The sequence below is a fragment of the Xylocopa sonorina genome, chromosome 9 (assembly GCF_050948175.1).
Source record: "Xylocopa sonorina isolate GNS202 chromosome 9, iyXylSono1_principal, whole genome shotgun sequence".
Lineage (NCBI taxonomy): Eukaryota > Metazoa > Arthropoda > Insecta > Hymenoptera > Apidae > Xylocopa > Xylocopa sonorina.
In genome coordinates, this window is record NC_135201.1 from 12,031,743 (window position 1) to 12,046,507 (window position 14,765).

Here is a 14,765-nt window from a genome sequence, read left to right on the forward strand (position 1 = left end):
GGCGAGCCGCGTGTCCAAATTATTCATTCGCTTTCTCCGCCCCTTGGACCATCCGTCGCGTCAGAACTCGGTCGGGAGACGCAGCTGCGACCGTCGAAACTCGGCAAATCGTCGCTTCCGCTAAATCCTGCAGCTGGTCGCTTGACAGCGATCGCGAATGGAACGAGAAATCTTGAAAGGCGATTTCCCATTGAAGTTGCTCGAGGTTTTTCCAAGCGAATTGAATTCGCGTTTCTTTAAAACGGGTCCGTTTTCCCACGTTTTCATCAGCGATCGTGGGCTCCTGGATAAAATCGATCGACGCGGAGCGGTAAATCACGAGCAATCCTGCGGGGAGGATCCTTTTTTTCTGTAGGAATGGTAGGCGCCGCTCGCGGTAGATTAAAGTCGAGCCTTTCCCAAGGCGGGAAAGTTCACTGGTGATCCAATCAGTCGGAAAACTTTATTTCCCTCCGATCGATGGTTGATTCACGACTTCTTCGGCGGCTCGAGCTCGCCAAACAGTTTAATTCCCACGAACATCGATTTCGCGCGTCGTTCAACGGAACGATGTCAAAAAGTGCCTTATGTTCCGTTCGATCTGTTCGCCGTTTTTCCCGTTTCTTCCACGCACTTGGCCTGGGCCGTTGGGAAAAGGGCCACGGACCAAGCCAATTCCAATAGGTGTGCCGTTATCGAGTGTCGATTAATTGCTTTCGGGCGGAAGACCTCTTTCGAATGCGAAACGAGGACCGATTTAAAAGGTTCCCGACCTGATCGATGCGAATTTACGGTTAAATAAGCCGGAGCTCGAAGGAGGACGGAGAATTTACGAAACGGGTGAGAAATTCTCCCCTCGGCTACCGGAATTACCCTCTGGGATTCGGAGTGGAGCTTCGTAGATGGGTGAAACTCGATAAATTTAACTTGTTTCCGATTCCAGGACGATCTATCGGGTACAAAGAGAGTTAACGCTGGGAAATTCTTGCGGACAAGTTAACTCGTGTCTTCCTAAAGAGCGAAGAGTGTTGGCGACCTGTGCCATCCTCGAGCAGGTATCGTCCGTGACGTTTGAAACCACGTACCCCTTGGCGAAGTTCGTGCCCGCTCTGAAATGATAATTTTCAGCTCTCGACATTGCATTGCGACGAACAGCAGGGATCGATCATCGCGGAGAGCGTTTCGCGGTACCGTCCTTTTTAAATTAGGATGGATGGAACGTTCCGGAAGCTGGATAACGATCGTATGCGCCATCTGCGGGGGCGACCCGGTGACATTTAATCGCGCATGCATTTACACGGGCGAGTGTAAACACAGCATAAATGCGTTTGAGGGGATGCACCAGGTTCTATTAAGGCTGACGCGTAAAGAGGCGACGAGCAGACAGCGGGAATGGCAACTGCGCGCAATTAATTCACCCTGTGGCTCCGTTGGATCTCGTTACACCTCGAAACCTGTCCGTTTCCGCTCCGATGCGAGATATCGAATCCCCCCTGGCATACATACGCGCGACGCAGCCTCCGCGGATATTCTGGCCGAAGTTTCAGCGAGTCGTAATGGCGGGAAATTCATGGAAACGCCGTCAACCTCCGCGGTATCACGGATCGTGGGTCAATGGAGAAGACGAAGCTCGTGTGTCTCTCAAACGGGTTGAAAACGAGGTGCAGAGGGCTGGTTACCACCGTCTACTAAGCAGCAATTGATTTGATCATCGAAACTTTCCTAATAATGCGCGCTCGAACGAAAAGGCTCTTCCTCTTTCTCTGTTCGTGCGCGCACAGGCGTCGGATACGTGCTCCGGAACACAGGAGCTATAAGTTAATGTAAACACTTCGCCAGAGCATGGATTCACATTGCGCGTCACTATCCGGAGTAAACAATGAGGTCAGGCAGAAATTGGATTTAGTCGCCAGATTTTGCTCTGCTCCTACAGAGGAGTCTTCCTCGTTTTTGTTTAAAGGTACACACACGCAACTTCCTCTTTTTTATTGCAGTCAGTTATCATCTTCTTGAAGCATTCGAATCTCTTCATTTCCCTCTCTGTATTATGCCGTATTGATTTTCCGTAGAAACACCGCGACATAAAATTTGGAGAATTAAGAGAGCATTGGAGAACCGATGAACAAGTGAGAAAAATGGATGGAAAATTGGGCCCGTAATGAGGCGAGCTGGATTCGATCCCGAGTTGTTCTCCGTGTTAACCGAGCGTGGTAGCCACTATTCCAGCCAAACTCGGACAGGCTGTGCCACCTTTTTACCATTTTACAACCTTGTCTCACGTGTTACCGGCGTTACAACTTGGTTAACATCAATTTCGTACAATCTAGCGTCCATTCGAGGCACACGACTCCGAGCGAACCTCCAATTAACTCGAAATTAACTGTGCTCTCATTGATTTCCCGGTTCCCATCGGATCCTATCAATTTTTCGCGCAACTTAACCGGACGGAACTTCGAGCAGCCCTGATCTCCACGCTCGAAAGTGTGTTTCGCGAGCGTACGGGAGCGTCGCTTTAATCAGTACCGTCCAAGTTTGAACGAAAACACGGCTTGTTTGTCGAGTTCGCGTCGAGCGTGGAACAACGACTCGACAATTCCATTTCCTAGGATGACCAATGCAAAGCTTCGACTGTTTCTCGGTCAATTAGGGGAGCACAGGCGATTCGTAACGCGGGCCACTGGGAATTTAGCGCGTTCAGAAGTTGTTCCTCGTTAGCCGCGTTGAGTCGCGACCCATTCTCCCGGTTAAGCCAGACATATTTAAATATCGACGTTTTTCTCACCGTTCCACCCCTCGAAGAGCATCCTCTCGTCTACTTGTTGCCACGCAACGTCCAAGTGATACGTTCTCCTGTTTTCCTGTTTTCCAGAAATGCCAGCTGACGTTAACCGATGCCTGATCCTTGAATAACTCTCTGGGAAATCACATTTTCACCAGGAACGGCTTCCCTGGCGGCCGCGCGGCAACCAGCCGCGCGATTTCATTTCCTGCGACGAAGAACGATGTCTTTTGGCCGCGACGCCAGTCGAAAGTCGGATAAATTGCCGCGGATAAATGACAAAAGTGGCTGCTGCTGTGTGTGCCCTCGGTAATAAAGAGCGCACCCGACACTGGCAAGTGAAATTCCTGGTTGGCTCGAGATTGCAGCTGACTTTTTTCGCGCTTCAATCTCGATTTACTTGAGAGACGAGCGAGAGGATCGAGTCGCTGCCGTCTACGATCTCCTCGACGTTCCGCGAGCCGCGAGTGGGACCAGAAAAATGCAAGGTGCTTCGCGTTCTTTACCTATCTTCCGTTCGAGGGCCGAAAAACGGGGAACGAAATCCATCGCGAGAAGAATGTTGTTCAACGATCTCGTCCGACCATTGAATCTTCGTCACGCCATTCGTACACCGCGTGCTGTATATTCTTCCAAGTAAAATATTTTCATTTGCGAAACCTGAATCCGCAGAGGCGACACGAAGCGTTTCCGCCGGTTTAGCCCCGCAAACCGAGCCAGAAATTTCGCGTTACAGCTCGCTCGGGTATACGGAACATTTGACGTTCCAGTTCGCGCTGACGGCTCGCCCGAAATTAGGGGAATTTGAAACAAAGAGCGGCGACGGTTCGTCCGCCGCGCAAGAATCTCGCGTACGCGAGTCAGCCGCGCGTCGACGCGTTTTCCCACGTTGATTCCAACGAAATGGAATATTTCGTTGCCAACTTTCCGATAGCGGACAGCAGCTGCTTCTGCAGAAATATTCCGATTAAATCTCGAAACACGTGCGATGCTTGTGGCTGCGAAATTACAATGGCTCAAGCCTCGATCGGTCGTTCCATCCAATTTTTGTCGTTGAGCCATCGTTCGATTCGATGATATCGACCACCAGCTCTCAGTTTGCTTTTAATTGAACGTATTAGATTTCCTCGAAGACGCAACTATAAATAATGGTCCAATAGGGTTGGCTAGAGTTTCGGAAACTTCGGTTTCGTCGCGATCCTGGAAACCATCAGCCGTCGAGAGCAGTCGATAATACTGCCGAGAGTTCCCAGCTACGGCTAGATAAATAGCAAGTGACGAGAGTAACTACTGAAACTTGGTTTCACCATTCGCAACGAGATTGTGATTAGTATTGCTCCTCTTCGATGGCTACGCGACATCTTATAACGAAACCACCCGCATGGAATCGCGAAAGATTTATAGGAAACCGTCCTCGCTTTATCTTCATTGGGAAAAGTTCTCCTATCGACGTATTCAGTTGCGAAGTAAGTTCTTCCAGGGCGAAATCTTTGGAAATTACGCTCGAGAACTCTTCGCGGGTCTGAAAGTCATAATCGCGCCTGTGGGAAGCTTTAATGGCCCATCGAAGCGTTATCCTCATCGTTATCGACGGTAATATCGACTCTATTCTAAATACTATCTAAGCTTGTAAATAACGTCCAAGAATTTCGTAGGATGATAAAAGATATCCTGTAAACGTCCTCGTATTTTCCAGGAGGAGTGTGCATCAATCTCTAAGGAGCTGTTCGCTCCATCTTCTTATCCGCCGTTTTCTATCCGACGTTGCACCTCGTCTTGCTCATCCTTACCTTTCAATCTAAGCGATACACAATTCTCGCCATCCCTGAAACAAGACGATATTGGAGCGGAGCGTGTCGGCCAGTCGCGTGGAGTGGATTGAAATTGCGTGCGATGACGCAAGCGTGTTACTCTCGCATCGCCTCCCGTTCTTCCCTGACGTTTATTGAATCGACGAAAAACAGTGGCGTTCGTAAAAGATCGATCAAGGTTTATTTCATCTGCTTCTGTTAAATGGTCCAGTCTAGCGACCGGGGATATTTCACCGTTACCATTATCCCAGGTACGCGTCTGGTTAAAACGAGGCGTTCTACGAGAGAATAGCAGCTCTTTTTTCTCGTCTATTTCGGATATTATGCGTTCTAACGATAGTCGTACTTGGGAGGGAAAAAACTCGCCAAGTGGAATCATTACGAGTTCAGCTCTGACGAGGGACGACATTTGCAGATAGAATCGAAATAAAGAATTCACCCTCCTCCTCGGTGGAAAAAAATGTGATTTCTGCGACAAAGGAAGCTCGGAACACAATGGAACTCAATTTACGGACTACCGGAAGGAATAAATTAGAACCACCCTCGTCGGCCAAGGTATCTTGAAGAGCTCTCCTATTCGCGAACTGGGAGCAGCAATTTTTCTCAACCGATTATGATACTTCGATCAACTCGACCGCAGAGAGATGTTTCTAAGCAGTAACACTGTTGTAATTATTTTTAGGAAATTTTCAAGCGAAATCTGCTGATCTGGCCCGCCAATGAAAAATGTAGAGCAACTGCGGTGATTGTCACGTAAAATTCTGTCACGTAGAGATGAGAACGAAACATCCCTTCTCCATGGGATGCAATATGCATGCGACGCGCGTCGTGCAAATGGTTCGTACCGAGCTTTCTTACCAGAGCCACCATTCCCCTGGCCAGCTACTTGCCAGCGTTATTTCTTTTTACCGTGGAAGACGTGGATTGTAACGGGCTCATATTAACAGTGGAAAGATTTACGCCCTCTAGTTCGCGATCCTTCTTCATTTATGCATTCTCTGCCCTGTCGGGACGCGTAGAAAATTTACAACCTGCCGGATCTCTGACAAAATGGAATCACGTTGAGGAGAACAGTCGCTTTCGCGAGCTCTTCGCCAGATTTTGCAACCTTCGTTCACAATTTCACGTCCGTACTGCAGTTACGAGAAGTATAGACGAAGATCGCGAGAAATCAATGGGCCAGCGCCGTACGTCTGCTACCAATTCCGTGGTCGTGCATGGCCACTTTTCACTCGTAAGCCCTCTTCGTTGCCCTACCGATCAGCCAACACCCAGGAACGCTACCATCTTACCGACAAAATCGATACATCTGCCAAAAGGCTACCCCCATCGAACTTCCACGGGCTTTATCGCTCCACGATGCCACCCCGCCTACCCGTTTTACGTTCTGTTTAGCGTCGAGGTCGGACTGCCTCCCCTAAACCATCGTTTCGCCATTTCAGGGCTCCGGTATCGGGGGGGTTGAAACGGTGAAGTTGTGTTTGCTCGCTGAATGCCAAACACTCTCCTTAACTTGGCCCTCTTTACGGCACGTGGAAAAATAGAGGGTTGATCGCGGGACAGCGAGGGGTGACTTCCTCCCGTCTGGGAGCTGGGTTCTCCCCGTGAAAATTGTCGGGGCTACGGGTAGCCAACAAGTTGCTAACGTGGAATCGATAGAGACGAGTAACTGGAGGCGTGACTCGTTCAACCTGGCGACCCCCTCCCTTCTTCTTTCTCTCTTTTTTCCTCTCTTTCTCTCTTTCAACCCCTTTCCAACGAACAGTCGGCTGCTTCCAGGCAACATCCCGATCACCTCGACTCTCACGTTTCCGCTGCTTCTTTTTTTTTCTCTCTTCACTCGCGCCATCCAGTGTCTCTCTGTGCTCTAAGTCTGGATCTTCCACTTTGTCCCACCCTCGTCGGTCTTCTTCACTTTCCGTTCGCAACAGCCACCACCGACGCCTCCTCCGCTTCTGTCTTCCCCAATTTCCGGCTTCTCCACGCTGGCTCTTCTTATTCTGGCTCTCCTGCGAGAGCGGAGAGGCCCTCCTTTGCCTCGAAGAGTTCTCGAATGTCCTCGGGGAGCGGGCGGTAATTGAGTTCTTTTGCATCGGGCTTCTTCCTTTCGCGGTAAATCCGGAAGCACACCCCGGAGATGTCGTATCCGCGTTATCAACCGTTCCTCGGCTGCCTGTCGGCCTGTTTAGCCTTGATAAATCCCATCGCTTATCGTACGGTTGCATTTGTATTCTCGTGGAACCTGAATCACTGTCGGGGTATCCGTTGAGCTAGACTACTGAACGCTCAACACGAACCGTTCTCTCGTTACCTTTTTCTCGCGGTAATTAACAGTCTCTGATACCAAACGTCACGTATCGAGAACGAATAATAATGGAAAGCCACGAAATTCGAGCAGAGACGCGGAGAATGTCAAGATGTAAGTAGTACAGATCAATGGCTTCCCCGTCGACGCGTTTAACCGCGCTTATACGAGAAAAGCAGCCCGATATATCGATCGACGAGCATCCATATTTCATCCCTCGTACGTGTCCGTCATCTGTAAAGCGAGGGAACGTGGATTTTCGGTGAAACATTTACAAAGCAAATACATCGGCAGGTCAGTGGTATCGGTTCGACGAAGAAATCTTTTATGTCTGCGCACTCGAGAGGTGACGAAGCCCAGCGGGTCTCGCGACGATCCGACAGGAAGCTATACCCTTGGGCATGGTTTTTGCATAAGGGGAATGCTAGTTTCTCTGTTTCGCGCTCGTGAACCCTGAAAAGAGGAAGTTGATGGCGCGAACAGATGTCACCCCAGTGAAATCATTTTTTCTCTATACGACACGAGTGATTTATGGGTCTTGTTATTTCTAAACACGTCCATTACATTTCCTTCATCAATCTAATCTGGATCCAATTGTCTTCTGTTTCAGGAACCTATTTCATCCTCTACGACTTCAACGACGTTTTCAAGAAAGATCAAGCCAGCTTTCTGGACCGGAAGAAATTCTTGGGCATCATCGAGTCGATCTTCAAGAACATGTCTCAGGTCGAACGAGAAGCCATCACGTTCCAGGTATATGTCGGTTAAATCTCTTCTCCTTCCATCAGAGAAAATTGATAAAATAGTCGTAGGGATTCCAAACCGTATAGACTAGCGTGTAATTATTTCGACGACAAACTAGAAGAATTCCAAGGTTCATCAAAGTGTTGGAAGCGAATGTTCATAGTGGAACTCGAGATCTCGCGTGTCTGACCATCGTGAAAGAGTGGAATCTCTCGAAATTGAGTCGTCGTCCCACGAAAACGTCTGTACAGTCGAACTCGGTGGTACGGTCGCTTTAAGTGGCACAGTTTGTCACATCGGCCTTAGAAATGAGCCCTGATAGTCGATATTCCGCTCACGTCGGCCCCAGGCACATCCACCTGCGGATGAGTAGCATAAGACGCGAGCTGCAGTAGTAATGGACCGCGCAAGTCAGACGCCTCGACACTTTGTACCGTGCTGCAGGAACTACCGGTAATGGAAGGCGGTAGTCAGATGCGCGGAACTAAAATATTCCAGCCGTGTGATTACTTAACGGATCTTGAAATTTTCACAGTGTTCGACGTTTATTCTCTTCCATATCCGTGCCCTGCAAATAAATCGACTCTCGACTATTCAATTTCTAAAAAGGATAGAAAAAAGAAAAGAAAAAAGAACGAAGTTAAATCTAAGTAATGCAATTTCATTCAACAGATTTTCCATCCCGTCCCGTCACTCGCTAAATCGAGGATGTATAACGAGAGGATGAAGAGGAATGACAAGATTTGTCTCTCCCTTTCTATCTCTCGACGGAAGCCACGTCTGTCGCAGTGTTAATATCAGCGGCCCCTGAAAGCCGAGAAAACTTGCACGGAATATTATGCAGCGCGGCGCGGGTACCCCGAACAGTTATAATACCTCAAACTAGTCCTCCAACCCCGTTTAGTTCTCGCGAGAACGATGTTCCTGATGACTTTTGCAGTCGCTCTGGGTTGTCGAAAAAAATTGTACAATTTTCGAGACTTAAAAAGACACTGGCGGGTCCTTTCACTTTGAAGAGGAGAAACGTTTCTCGTTGGATCGTTGCTCAGGTATTCCTCGATATTCCTTAATGAATAATTTAGCTGGTTCCTCCAGGAGTTTCGACGGAACGCTTGCATAGGTTTACAAACACGTGTCTTGTCAGAGAGTTAGACGAGTAACCTGTCCCCGGGGAAATTTAGAAATGTTAATAATACCAGTCTGTTAGTTATACCGGCGAACAAGCCTCGTAAATATTGGTCGTCCATTACGGATTACCCGATATTTCAATTACGGATACACGGCTGAGTAACTCCGGCACCGTTCCGTGGGGTTAGTATCGATTTACAAAAAAACCACGGGTAACCCGGAGAAAGGACAGTTTCAATTTTTAATCTCGTTTAGAGGCCGTACGGCGTCCACCATCTTCGTTAAGCTTTACTTTATTTATTTCCATCTAGTCCCGTGTGGAAACGCTGGGAATGAAAAAGGTCAGCTTCCGTCGCCTCCTGAAATTTTCACCTGGAAAAAGGAAAGGGAAAACGGGGAGAGAAGTTCCATTGAAATCGATCGAAGAAAACACGAGGGATACTCAGGGTCGAGGGTCGAGGATCTCGTGGGTCGCCCGGATGTTCCCCCTCCCGTCGAGACAAACACCGGTCGTGGTCGTAGCCGGGAGGGCGAGAAGTGTCCAAGAACAGGGGGAGGCCTGGTTCCGCTGGTAATCAATATCGTTGTTTACACGGCTAATGTCAACCTCTCGAAAATCAGCTCCGCTCTATGGGACGGCCGCTAATTACTTTCCCCAACGCCGACGCGTCGCGTCAAAGTGATTTCGTCAAGGGTCAGACGCTGTAAAACCTCCCCGCGTGTATCCATTTAATTAAGCGACAAAGCGCTCATAAGGGTGGTCGGAGGTGGTCGATGGAGCTGGCTGGAAAATTGAAATTGGATTGGGGCGCGTTCGAAAATGAAGATCAAATCAGTTCAGATTTCGACCCTTTCTTTTCCTTCTCTCTTGGACAAAGTGGCGTTTTAACGTCGTCGGAGGAATGGAGTATCCTCGACAGAGTGGTAGCCAAGAGATAAAAGGGTGAGGATAGCGTCGCGCGACCGGGCTTTTAAGCTTCTCTTCTAACGCGCCATTTTTTCGTGCCTCCCTTTAGCGTTGATGGATACTCCTGTCCTGGTTTTCTATTTTTTATCATACCAACCGATGAGTTAATTTCTGTTCGATTCTCCTTGTGTTTTCTAGATTTCGAACGATGTCCTCGAAATAGTCGAGAAAGGGTTACTACCTTTAACGCATGGGGTCTCTGTTAGCTGGTCGTGCAAATGCAAATATTTGTCTTTGTTCCTTCGACGAATGCAGACACGATGCTCTCAATGTCGCCAGAGGAGTCGAATGCAATCCGCGTAAATATGTATTCGAGGCCGCCCCTTCAGCTCGTTTCAAATGTGACGGTAGATAATGATCGTACCTCGACCATGAATATTCCAATCGTTAATTCCTTCGTGTCTCCGTGAATCCATGTGGATCGAGCAGATTTCTCTTTGACATTTTTTCTCTTTGCAGAAGTAACGTCGAGGAGGAGAACGAGACGGAGAATCGGAAAATATAATAGGCAAGGGGTTGTCAAAGAAGAAACAGTAGACGTCGCACTGCTATTAATTAAACCCGACCTACATTCCGGATATTTTTCTGAGAAAACGCGTCGAAGAACGCGTCACGCTAAAAATATTCCGAAAACGTCACGAGCCCTCTCTCAGCCACGGTTTCCAGAATAAAAAGTAGCAACGTTTTTGCCAGGTCCTTCGCGGTCCACTTCTGCCGGAACTTCGCCACCGATCGTGTAAAACGAGACACAAGTTCAAACATGTTTAACACCCCCTTTCACTTTGGAGACGAGCTTCACCCCCGCGTTTTGGAGGATTGCCAATGGAGAAAAGAGGAGCCGAATGTTTGTCGGAGCTCGTAAAATTGATGTATCCAGGTTCGGTACGTTCCTCGTTCTCGCACACAGGTCAGAGTATACTTTTTTCATTCGACTTCGAAAACAGTGCTCCGTGCTGGGTGTTTCGTTTCTCGTATCGCTCTTTCGTCCCGCTCTATTGAAATTCAAACGACCAACATCCCGAAGCACACGTTGCGGCTTTCGCAGCAACGAGGCTGGTCTCTTCTTTCTTTTTTTTTTTGCCCTTGCTAGCTAAAGGGAGGAAGAAATTGGGCAGGCTTTCCCACAGGTGGCCGCGCATAGAAGTCAGAGTCCGGGGCGTAGATAAAACGGAGCGCCGAAAATTGATTTCCGACAAGGTGGCCGCATTTACATAGACCGTCCCTTTGTCCTGCTCGTCTTTCTCTGCGCATCGACCGCGCGCGTATCCCGGCGCGTTCGACTCTGCGTACGATTTGCATTCCCCGCTGGGGCTGACTTTTGTCAGACACTTTCACGATCCGATGCGTCGAAAATATTACGAGACAGTGGAGAAATTTTTCGTACGATCTTCATCTCTCCGCAGCTCCACCCTCTCGCGAACATATTTCCCACTGTACCGCGATTTTATTCCTCTCTGCGACTCTCCCTCAATCCTTTCCTTACAACCTCGTTCGCGCTCGCTTTTATACCGCCTAAAATATTTAATTCCGCTTGCAGATGCTGCGTCTCCTTAATCGACCGATTAAATTGGACGTAAACCTTCCTCCTCGAGCAATCTCGTGCCGTTCGCGCTCTAGACACCGGAAGATGCGTACGAGGCGTTTGGTATTCTCATTTGGCGCGCGGCAAATGAAGGGTGCATCGCGACGTGAAGTCGCAGACGTATTCGAGACACGAAGGACGATACGGGCGGTCTTTCATGCGCGTTATCTCGACACAAAGGAGGCACGAAAGCGGAAGGGAAGGGCAGCTTCGCGGTGGGATGGCTGCATAATTAAAAAGAAGTGCCTAGGCCACGGTGATGGAACGTGTTAGGGAGGCCTGCGGGCGTCCCAGCCGCTATCTTTCTTTCTCTCGCACGCTCTCCTTGTCTCTCCGACGCGATCGAAGCGCAAAACTACGCTCCAACCGGCTGCAAAACAGTGACTCGGGATCCCCGGGACGATCGACGCCGGACTTTCCCCGGAGTTTCTCATCCCTGAAGCTTTAGCCCCGACTTTCCGCTCGTCTCGCTTGTTAGGCCACCGCGTGGTAGTCGTCGGGAACTTTGGTGATCCTCCGTCCTCCCAGGAACATTATACGATACTTTTTCGGAAGTTTATTTATTAGCGGCCTGCGGGAACATTGTAAAGCCTTCCGCAAACAGGGAACAAAGATCGTTGCTCGCGTGGCGATGGCCTTGGACGTTGGTAACTCGGGGTCCAAAGCGAGGGGATTACACTTTCAGCAGAGAATGCACGCGTTTAACGAAATCGTTTAGAAAATCTAGTCGCCCCTCGCACAGTTCCATTACAAATTACACGCTACCAATCAGCGGCGATTAACATCGCGATTGCGAGTTTAGTAACTCCGGGCGACGTTTTCCAAATTTCACGGGTCTAACAAATTTGTGGCGCCGGCCAATTACGCGAATCGGGAAGCTAAATCGTTTTTTGTTAACTCGCCGAACCGCGCTTTGGATCCGTGTTACCCAGCCATGGAACTCTCGAAATTAATAGTTAATAATTCCCGGCTCTCGGAGCCGGGCAATAAATTTCAAACGAAGCCGAAACCGGTGCGCCACAGCTTACGTTCTGCATTTAATTATCACTAATTTAGGCCATCCTGTTACGCGGAAGTTTCAATAATCCACATGACACGCTCTTACACAGCCAGTGACGCTTAAAACCGTCTAACGTTTCCCCGTCGACGTCCATCTTAATTCTGACCCGGCTGGAGCGCACAGAGGGAACTTTGTTACATAATATTCATGATATAATTACTAACAGTCATCAACACGTGTAATTATTAAATTACACAAGCCGGTTCAGCCTAATTGGAAATCCGTGGGACGCTTCGCGGGTGTTGTTCGAAACTTTACCAGCTACTATTCGAGTCTGTCTGTGCCTTCGTCGTCGTGTCTGGAGTACGTCAGGACCCAGCCAGGGCTGTTGAACGTTAATTGCTAAGTATCCATTCCAAGGAACCGGGTCTCTCAAGATTATCCTGTATAATGTCCTCTCCCGGAAGCGTCGTTCCCCGCCCCCCAAGGCCTCGTCGTCCTTGGCCAGGGCATAATATCGGACGACGTCAGGATTAATTATTTATTTGCGTCGCGGAAGACACGGGGGCCGTCGAGCAGCCTGAAAAATTCAGAGCGCCCGGGGATGGCCGATCGATCTTGGTCGGTTCCAGGGGTTGCATCGCCATTCGCGAACGCTTGTTCATAATTACCGACCCAGATCCGCGATAACTCCGGTTTTAGGGTTAATTATAAACGTGTTACGCGGTCTTATCTTGGCCCGTCTACAACGCCGGGGTCCCACCCTCGAATATAAATCGCTTATCGAGCGGAGAAACGCTCGCTCTTCCGTTTAAATCGAGCCAGGGACGGGGAAAAATTGGAACGCTCTCCTCTCGATTTGGTAAATATTAATGGTCAACCGTTGTTTGTTGGCCTCTTTTTCGCCGAGTGTTTCGAACGGGGCTGCCACTTTCACGGGGACGGTTCGTGTGCGCGGGACGCAATTAAAATCTTCCTCAATTAATTCGCCAACAACCCCGCCGTTGGTGAGTACGTCGAGTGCCTTTTGGCTTTCGAATTTCCATACGCGTTTCTAAAAATCGATTCTCCGTGACCAATATCGGGGACGCTGTTACCATTGCCGTAGCGGATCGGAAAGAGGATCGTTTTTCGCTGGTTAGGCCTCGAAAGGAGTACCAAGTGCTCGTTCGAGTACAGCCGAAACAGGCACGTGGGATGTTCTGGTCGCGTTTCCGCGTTAATATTAATGGTGGCCAGTTATCGAGCCAGTAAATCAAGCGTCGCGGTTACGCGCGAGCCTCGATAACTGGCAACCCCTTAAATCTGCCTCGGCTCACCCTCTACTTGCTCGCGTTTCATCGACTTCGCCCCTGAACTTTGATATTTCCACAGATTCCCGAAGACACTCGATCGTTTTTCGCTGGAAACAACCCGTCTGGAATATAATCGGCAACGTTACTCTTCGCCGGCCGCCCGGCGGAAGGGCTGAACAGAAACGAGCATTTCAATTGGACGAGATAATCACGGACGGCGATATTGATTCCCCGCGCTTGTCGTTTTACGGCCGCCGTAAATTACAGGTGGTGAACGCACGTGAAATAGCGGCGCTACCACGCGGAGGAATTTATTTCTACGTAAGACGACCCTCTATCGCCAGGGTTTCATTCGCTCCTGACAGAGATAGCCGTAATCGATGGGTCTGTCTTCCAGTTCGTCTGAGACGCGAGGAAAGAGCATTGAGAGCCGAAGGAGAAATTCAGAGACAACTGTTTCGACGAAGAGTGATCACTTTCAATCCGCCAAGAGGTGCACCGCGACCCATATTTTAAAGAAATGGATACACCAAACGGGGTGAAAGAGTCCTTCCACTCGGACGGGTCCTCTGAAGAAAGCTTTTCTTCCCGACTGACAGGATTTTCCCAGCCCCCGCCAAGACGGGGAGAAGATTATTTAAACAAAAGTTTCGCCGAGACTCGAAGAACGCATTGTGGCTCGATTCGACTCAATGCCATTTTTATATCCGTGGAAATATGGCGAAGAAGTCCCGCCATGGGACCAACACTTTCGCGAGCTCTTCTCTATTTCTGAAACTTCCTTTTGTCTCACGATCTGCTTGTTTCGCATCGCCAGCGGAACAACCGTGTCCTACGTGATGAAAAATAATCCTGGCTCGCAGTTTGCTGCGCTCGAGTGACTGAGCTTTGGGCTGGATCTCCGTTCCGGGCGAACTTCTTCTTCTTTCTCGCGCCGAAGCTTCTTTGGACGGTGTCTGCATCTGCTTCAACCGTGGATAAATGATAATACCAGGTCTCACCGAAAACAAGTCCCCCATTACGCTAAGGTTGTTGGAAAATAATTTAGTAGCGCATTTACCACGCGATAACGTTGGTTCGTTATACATTTTACGGAATTTTTAGCCCGCCACGAGAAGGAAACGATAGCGGCCAGCAGCGTTCTAATTCCGAGCTGAAAATTACCAACTAATAAT

At 49.1% G+C, this 14,765-nt stretch overlaps 2 protein-coding genes across 2 annotated transcripts in view; one reads left to right on the top strand and one right to left on the bottom strand.

Annotated features, from left to right (window-relative positions):
- Rim2 (replication in mitochondria 2) overlaps positions 1-14,765 on the bottom strand; it is a 145,851-nt gene that overhangs the window by 95,705 nt on the left and 35,381 nt on the right. The window lies entirely within an intron of this gene.
- Positions 1-14,765, top strand: part of Ache-2 (acetylcholinesterase 2) — a 57,973-nt gene that overhangs the window by 23,674 nt on the left and 19,534 nt on the right. The window contains exon 2 of the mRNA XM_076901923.1: positions 7,485-7,627. Within this exon, the coding sequence (XP_076758038.1) occupies positions 7,485-7,627 (143 nt within the window). The remainder of the gene's footprint in view (positions 1-7,484; positions 7,628-14,765) is intronic.